The sequence below is a fragment of the Lacerta agilis genome, chromosome 7 (genome assembly GCF_009819535.1).
Source record: "Lacerta agilis isolate rLacAgi1 chromosome 7, rLacAgi1.pri, whole genome shotgun sequence".
Classification (NCBI taxonomy): domain Eukaryota; kingdom Metazoa; phylum Chordata; class Lepidosauria; order Squamata; family Lacertidae; genus Lacerta; species Lacerta agilis.
The window spans coordinates 83,329,863-83,338,291 of NC_046318.1; the positions used below are offsets into that span (position 1 = coordinate 83,329,863).

Below are 8,429 nucleotides of genomic sequence, written 5' to 3' on the forward strand. Positions count from 1 at the left end.
GTGCCGGGAGGCGGCTTGGGAGTCGAGTGTCACCCCTCCTCAAGGCTGGAACCGGGGATGTGCCACTCTCAACACCCCCACCTTGCTACGCCACTGCACAAGGGAAGCGTGAATAGCTAAATCGAATCAATGCCAAACTTCTCTTTTCTTCTTTCATTTATTTCCCCCCTGCTTTGGAAGAACATATAAGCACGACATGATTCTGTTTTTCTTCTGTTCTGATGTTCAAAGGATGCTCACCAGCATATTGCATAATACATTCATTTACTTTTACTTTGAACTTCAGTGTTAGAATCAACTTTTGCGTTACGATTCCCCTGGGATGACTGCGTTAGTTGGAGTTATCAGCAGGGCTGAATCTGAAGAAGGAGCATCAGGATTGCACCCCAAAGTGAGCAATGAGCCACATGAAGCAGCATTTAGAAACCTAGGACTGGATCATCTGGCCCAACCCTCTTCAATGCAGGGATCTTTTTGCCCAGCAACCCTGAGATTCAAACCCACGACCCTGAGATTAAGAGTCGCATCTTGCTGAACACTACGATTATACAACAGAGAAGGAACTTCTAGTGGGTGGACCAGTGTGGGGGTGGAAGTGATTTCTGTACAAAGAGGATGCCTGCTTGTTTCTGGAACAATTAAGAACCCCTGCAATTATTAATTCAATGGTTCTGTGAGTTAATTAAGATTTAAGAATCTTTACAACAACAACCTAATTTATGTTCTGGAAGCTAGAGCAAGCTTTTTTTTCTGAAGAGTTCTTGTTGCAGCCCAAGCTCTTGAATGTGACAGAAAGAAATAGTAAATGGGATGTGATATCATTCCTGTTATATGCTATCATTCCTGCACTGCAGGGGGTTGGACTAGATGACCCTTCATGTCCCTTCCAATTCTGCGATTCTATGATCAAACCAAATTCTCATTGGTATTCAATCAGGCAAGATTCCACATCACACTGAATGCTTGATTTGGGGAGAATAGGGAGGTAGCTACAGACCACAACTGGGTTAACCTGGAAACATTCCTAGTTAAGGTCTCCAGAAAACATGAAAACTCTTTGTTAGCCAAGGTTACGATCTGCCTTTTGGCCGCTCAAGGAATCCTCTTAGGAGTCCACAACTGGTGACAAAAGTCTTCAGCCACATTGGGACTAGAATTGGCAACTGGTTTTGCTTCAGATGCGGCGCTGTGGGTTAAACCACAGAGCCTAGGGCTTGCCGATCAGAAGGTCGGCGGTTCGAATCCCTGCGACGGGACAAGCTCCCGTTGCTCGGTCCCAGCTCCTGCCAACCTAGCAGTTCGAAAGCACGTCAAAGTGCAAGTAGATAAATAGGTACCACTCCAGCAGGAAGGCAAACGGCGTTTCCATGCGCTTCTCTGGTTCACCAGAAGCGGCTCTGTCATGCTGGCCACATGACCTGGAAGCTGTACGCTGGCTCCCATGGCCTATAGAGTGAGATGAGCGCCGCAACCCCAGAGTTGGACATGACTGGACCTAACAGTCAGGGGTCCCTTTACCTTGACCTTTGCTTCAGATGAACGTGGAGATGCCTCCATTGGGGAAGCGCCATAATGGCTCTGTTAGTGCGTACATAAAAATGCATATATTCATGAAAACCACGTACAAAAAATCTTTACATTGGGGAGGAATTGCTTGCAAAAATTGTTTGCATGTGAGGAAAATATGCAATAAAATGCCAATCGAGTTTGGAGGGGGCTTTTTTAAAAATCACAGGCAAATGCAGCAATGCAGAGAACAAAATGTAAGGTTGGGAAAATCAGGGAAACGAAATCTACAGGCTCATGCATCCCTCTCCAAAAGAGGCCCCGGAGATTGTCAAGCTGACATCCACTTCCCATTGCTGGACCCCTGTGTTTTATTGTCGAAAACACACTTTTCACATACAGATTGTAACCGATTGAGGCTGGGAATTAGAACAAGACTGGGGAATCCTAAGGATGCTCACTCAAAAGTTAGTTCTATCAAATCAACAGGACATTAACTTCAGAGAAAATGCACTTAGGACAGGAATGCTCCTATGAAATGCACTTAGCATTCAATTCCCCCCCCCCGGTGTCCCCCAATGAATATGATCTATAATTTTACGGCCCCACAAATAGAAAAGGAGAACAATCTGGGTGAAAGTTCTTTGCCCGAGGCTTCAAGGTCCAACCCAGAGAATTGCGCTGGCAAGAGGAACCACGATGGCCAGCTCCACGTTGCCGAGCCTGGTTCTGGCCGCTCCGTTCCGGTTGCAAAAGTCTCTCTGGCAACAGGAGGTGGAAACGCCGTGCTGGTTGGTTTCGGTGCATTCCGCCGCGCACGTCTTGGAGACATGTGCCGTGCTTGAGGAGCCTTGTTCAACGGAGAAATAGCAAGAGAGAAGGAGGGGAGTTAAGGAGAAGTCTCACCCATTCCTGCTATGCTGTCCTGGCTCCTCACATCCTAATCCATAATCAATCGGCAACCTTGCAGCTTGTGACCTCGTCTGAGAATGAAGGGATGTTGGCACATGTTGTTGCTAGGAAACCCAACCCTACCCAGAAGAGTTAATCCTACTGAGAAGTTCCAAAGAAATGTGATCATGCATTCCAACTGCCCCCATTGACAAGGGATATTCCCTGTTTCCTGATAAATCTCCCCGATGAACCATTATCTCTACAAAATAAAAAATAAAAAAATTCCTTCCAGTAGCACCTTAGAGACCAACTAAGTTTGTTCTTGGTATGAGCTTCCGTGTGCATGCACACTTCTTCAGATACACTGAAACAGAAGTCACCAGACTCTTATATATAGTGAGAGGGTGGGGAGGGGTATTACTCAGAAGGGTGGTGGGAATGGGGGATTGGCTGATAGGTATGGAAAACCTATTGACGACTGTTGACGACTGCAATTGGTCTTACAGGAAAAAAGCAAGGGGTGAGATGGCTAAAGATAGCTTTGTCGAGATAAGAATCCAATGTCTTTGTTCAGACTAGGTCTCTCCATGGTTTTAAGTTTGGTAATGAGTTACAATTCTTCGTGTTCTGAAGAAGTGTGCATGCACACAAAAGCTCATACCAAGAACAAACTTAGTTGGTCTCTAAGGTGCTACTGGAAGGAATTTTTTTATTTTATTTTGTTATGCAAAAAAAAAAGTTGTTGTTGTTGTTACTACATACCGGTAAATAAATTTGTACAGTGCTTTTTTTCCTTTAAAAAATGCTTAGGGGTACTCTCATTTTGACTCAAGAAAATCACCATTTTATAGTTCAAATTGGGAAAAGCAAATACAGTAAATGGACAAAAGTACAAAGATTCACAAAATGTTTAGGGGTATGCGTACCCCTGCATACCCCCAGAGGGGGGGGGGAAGCACTGATTTTGTATACCATTTTTTTCCTATCGGTAGATCTCAGGGCAGTTCACAACATAAAATCACAATATAAAAAAGACAGAATACATAATAAAAACAAGAACAAAAGGAAACTAATTACTCTGCTAATGGTAATGCAAATATATCCCATCCTGAGCATATCCATATTGCAAGGGAGGCAATGCTAAGGCAGAGAGCGAAAGCGATGTACCAGTAAGCCTTGCACTTGCGAAATGTTTAAAAACCTTTTTGTGATGGTGCTGGGCAGGTTCAATGCCAGGTGCCTTGGTTTGCTTGCACCTCTCCCTTACTGCAAAGGTCCGTATAGTTAAAGCTATGGTTTTCCCAGTAGTAATGTATGGAAGTGAGAGCTGGACCATCAAGAAGGCTGATCGCCAAAGAATTGATGCTTTTGAATTCTGGTGCTGGAGGAGACTCTTGAGAGTCCCATGGACTGCAAGAAGATCAAACCTATCCATTCTGAAGGAAATCAGCCCTGAATGCTCACTAGAAGGACAGATCCTGAAGTTGAGGTTCCAGTACTTTGGCCACCTCATGAGAAGAGAAGACTCCCTGGAAAAGACCCTGATGTTGGGAAAGATGGAGGGCACAAGGAGAAGGGGACGACAGAGGATGAGATGGTTGGACAGTGTTCTCGAAGCTACTAACATGAGTTTGGCCAAACTGCGAGAGGCAGTGAAGGATAGGCGTGCCTGGCGTGCTCTGGTCCATGGGGTCACGAAGAGTCGGACACGACTGAATGACTGAACGACAACAACAACCCCCTTACTGCTCATTTCGCACACTGATATTAGATGCAAGCGTGGCTGCTTTCCCGAAGGCGTGACTCGACTTACCCGTCTCCACTGTCCCAACCGTGGTCTTGCAGTACTTGTCAAGCTCTGAGCAGACCATGGGGATCATGCAGTGGGAGCTGTTGGAATGCGCAGCGCACGAGTAGCATTTCAGCGAGAGAGCTGGAGAAGGAAGACCAGGAGAATTAATGCAAAAGCCCGCGGTAGAACTTCGCTCGCAGTAAAATATATAGTTGTCCACTACAGATGTACCTCCACTGACAGGGGCAGTCTACCCCTATGAGAACAGGATAATGGACTAGGAGGCCCCACTTTGGTCTGATCCAACAGAAATTCTTACACCACTTGGACTGGGGCCATTATCCTTGTCCAACACACTTGCAAACGCTGCATTCTGACTGCCCCACGTTCAACCCGCTTCTCACCCACCAGATTTCTCTCCGGCCGGAACTCTAATCCATAAGTTATCGCATTCTGCCCTGCTTCTGGATTAATCAGATTCCAGTGTTGCTCCGTCTCTCTGACCGCCAGATTCTTCCCCGACTCCACTGCCTTTGAAAAGCTGTGTGTCGCCGGGCAGAAATCCAACAGGTGAGTCTTTCTCCCAACCACACCACCAGGGTTTCTCCAGCGGTGATTCCCGCATTGCAGAAGGTCGAACTAGATGACCGCTTGGGGTGCCTTCCCAATCCTACAGTTCTGTGATCTCCGCACCGGGAATCATTTTACTTTTTTCTCCCCGCCATGCAGTTCTTAAAGCGAGACGGGGGATCCTTGCGGTGGTTGTGTATGCACAAAGAAAACAGTCTCCTTTCTCACCTTCGCCGGACCAAAGGATGGCAGCCAAAACCGTAGCTAGGAGGATCCTCATCTTCTTCTGATGACAAGAGGAAACTCCTTCGCAGAATATATACACACACGCCCTGATTCAAGCTTTGGTCACCGTAAAGTCTGGCGTTCAAAGGACAGGGGTCTAAATCAGGACTGCGCCACTCACAATAACCTCAGCTTTACTTTTAAATAGTTTTCGGGTGTCGAGGTCTTCTACAGTCAGCACCTAATTCCTGCGTCAAGAGGCACTGGGGTCAGGTTTCTCTGGCTATTGCTTGTAAGCCGGTATAATAAAGTCCTTGGAGTCTGTAATTTTTGTCGTCATCATCCTTTCATCGCTTTTTACGGTGCCTGATGCAGGGAAAAAATAGGAACATGATGCATAGAGCCCAATATAAAAACACAGCAATAAAACATGACCTAAAGCGCTCATCCAAAAATAAAATAGGAGGAAATAATGCAGAGGAATGGCAAACCAAGCTGCCAAACTACCCCAAAATGGCAAAACTGACTGAGAAGCTCAGGGACCAATAATACAAAAACTTCAAGAAAGAACCGGGGGGGGGGGTCATAATTTATTTAGGAGAACACTGTAAGCAGATGAAAACATTAGCAGGATTTTAATCTCACTTGTAATGCAACCAATACTATGGAAAATACAGAGAAATATCTACATATATAAAAATCGTTCAAGTTTGTCAACGATCGCCTTTCTCCGTAACCCCTTGACTGATTCTGTTCAAATTTGGACACAACGTACCAAGGCCATACGGGAGTCAACATATGTACTTACATTGTACAAATACCACACCTTTCCCAGGTAAAAATGTGATTTTGTGCAAAAAATATAGCGCCCTCCAGTGGACGGTAAAACAGCACAGCACACCACACCCATTTCCGACCCCTCCTCCTCCTCTCCCGACATCACTGCCACCATTTGGATGTCATATAGAGGAGGGAGAAAGGCTGTTTTCTGCTGCTCCAGAGAAGCGGACACAGGGCAATGGATTCAAACTATAAGAAAGAAGATTCCACCTAAACACGAGGAAGAACTTCCTGACAGTAAGAGCTGTTCGACAGTGGAATTGGCTGCCCAGGAGTGTGGTGGAGTCTCCTTCTTTGGAGGTCTTTAAGCGGAGGCTTGACAGCCATCTGTCAGGAATGCTTCGATGGTGTTTCCGCTTGGCAGGGGGTTGGACTGGATGGCCCTTGTGGTCTCTTCCAACTCTAGGATTCTATGATTCTATCCAATCGACAGGCAGACCAGCCGCAAACGCTGCTCCTGCCTCCGCCGGCGGGTACAGAGCCACGCCGGGCAGAATCGCCATTTTCGCAGTTTGCAGCGCTGCCTCGACCGGGTGTAGAGAGAGGCCGGACGACAACACCACTACTCACATTTGGGGCCTTGCCAGGCCGGCTCCACACGAGGCCACCTGAAAATGGGGCCTCTCCTCTACCACACCTTGCAGAGCTACAAACGTCAAAACAAAATAAAAAATAAAAAATAAATCCTTCCAGTAATACCTTAGAGACCAACTAAGTTTGTTCTTGGTATGAGCTTTTGTGTGCATGCACACTTCTTCAGATACACTGAAACAGAAGTCACCAGACCCTTATATATAGTGAGAGGGTGGGGAGGGGTATTACTCAGAAGGGTGGTGGGAATGGGTGATGGGTGTGGAAAACCTGTTGATGACTGTTAACGACTGCAATTGGTCTTACAGGAAAAAGCAAGGGGTGAGATGGCTAAAGATAGCTTTGTCATGTATAATGAGATAAGAATCCAATGTCTTTGTTCAGACCAGGTCTCTCCATGGTTTTAAGTTTGGTGATGAGTTGCAATTCAGCCACTTCTCTTTCCAGTCTATTTCTGAAATTTCTTTGTATTAAGACAGCTACTTTGAGATCTTGTATAGAATGTCCTGGGAGACTGAAGTGTTCTCCTACTGGTTTCTCTGTCTTGTGATTCCTGATGTCAGATTTATGTCCATTTATCCTTTGGTGTAGGGTTTGGCCTGTTTGTCCAATATAGAGAGCTGAAGGGCACTGTTGGCATTTGATTGCAACAGTGCAACTACCTGTAACTGGAGCTACAAACGTGTTCCTATAAAAACCAACATACAGCCCTCCACTACACGTCAACAACATCGAAGAAGGCCATTGACAAAATCAGGACAAAGAACCTCATAGAGTAAAAGAGTAGTAATAATAAGTTGTAGAAATGAAGACAAAAACAGGAGGGGCAAACGGAGAACACGCAGACTGAACTTCAACGAGATCAGGTGTAGGTAAGCGTACGCTTTCTCTTTCCTACTGTATCTTACTTTTTCCATTTCACCATATCAGCCACAGCAAGGCGTGGCCGGGTCAGCTAGTAAAATATAGATTATGAAATGCAGTTGCAAAAGTTGACAATAGGACCCATAGAGGGGAATGGGGGGGGGGAGTCTCGAGATTCAGAGTAATCTCTTTATATGTATTTGGTTTTGTTATAAATTTATATTTGTAAAATCAAATAAAAACGATTTCCAAAAAAAGGGAAGTGGAAGTGTTTGGATTTGCTATCCCGCTTTATCACTACCCGAAGGAGTCTCCAAGCGGCTCACATTCTCCTTTCCCTTCCTCCCCCCCCCCCACAACAAACCCTCTGTGAGGTGAGTGGGGCTGAGAGACTTCAGAGAAGCGTGACTAGCCCAGGGTCACCCAGCAGCTGCATGTGGAGGAGTGGAGACCCGAACCCGGTTCACCAGATTACAAGTCCACCACTCTTAACCACTACACCACACTTCATAGAGAAACACATACACAATGGAAAGGAAAATGCATCCTCCCCAGTTCACTTAAATGAGGAGCACAGACAGAGGCTGAGGGCATAACTGGTTAACCTCCAAATCAAAGACCGAAGGCCTGTGCGTGTTGCCTGCTGCCTCACAAGTGACAATGGGGGAACCGGCATGCTGCCCTGGGGGCCACCACTGAAAAGGCCCATTCTCAGACTGCCTTTTTGTGTGCTTCCCTCAAAGGCAACATCACGGAGAATGGAATTGCTCAGGACTTTGTGATGTCCATAATGACCAGGGATCAGTCTCAACTAGAATCAGGCCCCATTCAGGCTGCAGGGCACATTTTGGCTCTTTGCAATGTGTGTGTGTGTGTGTGTGTGTGTGTGTGTGTGTGTGAATTGATATAGCTACATGTATTTATTGCATTTATATCCCACCATTGTATTTTAATATTAGTATTTTAATATTTTGTTGGAAGCCGCCCAGAATGGCTGGGGAAACCCAGCCAGATGGGCGGGGTATAAATATTATTATTATTATTATTATTATTATTATTATTATTATTATTATTACTTTTGCTGTCCAAGGAACTCAACGTGGCACTCATGGTTCTTCCCCTCCCTATTCAGTCCCCACAACAACAG

At 45.7% G+C, this 8,429-nt stretch overlaps 1 protein-coding gene across 1 annotated transcript; it reads right to left on the minus strand.

The window, feature by feature from the left end:
* Positions 1–2,088: 2,088 nt before the first annotated feature.
* On the minus strand, positions 2,089–5,049 carry LOC117049418 (lymphocyte antigen 6E-like). The gene is made up of 3 exons (XM_033154073.1): positions 4,991–5,049; positions 4,214–4,333; positions 2,089–2,356 (listed from the first exon to the last, which is right to left on the minus strand). Exons 1-3 carry the CDS (start codon positions 5,040–5,042, stop codon positions 2,163–2,165), a joined length of 366 nt encoding a protein of 121 aa, XP_033009964.1. The 5' UTR covers positions 5,043–5,049; the 3' UTR covers positions 2,089–2,162.
* Between the last annotated feature and the right edge of the window lie 3,380 nt (positions 5,050–8,429).

Excerpts from the sequence above, each read along its gene's own strand:
- LOC117049418 (XM_033154073.1), bottom strand. The coding sequence starts at position 5,042 with ATGAGGATCCTCCTAGCTACGGTTTTGGCTGCCATCCTTTGGTCCGGC. Across the intron at positions 4,334-4,990 it reads CATCCTTTGGTCCGGCGAAG|CTCTCTCGCTGAAATGCTAC; the intron begins GTGAGAAAGGAG and ends TTCCTTCTCCAG. Across the intron at positions 2,357-4,213 it reads GGTTGGGACAGTGGAGACGG|GCTCCTCAAGCACGGCACAT; the intron begins GTAAGTCGAGTC and ends CCGTTGAACAAG.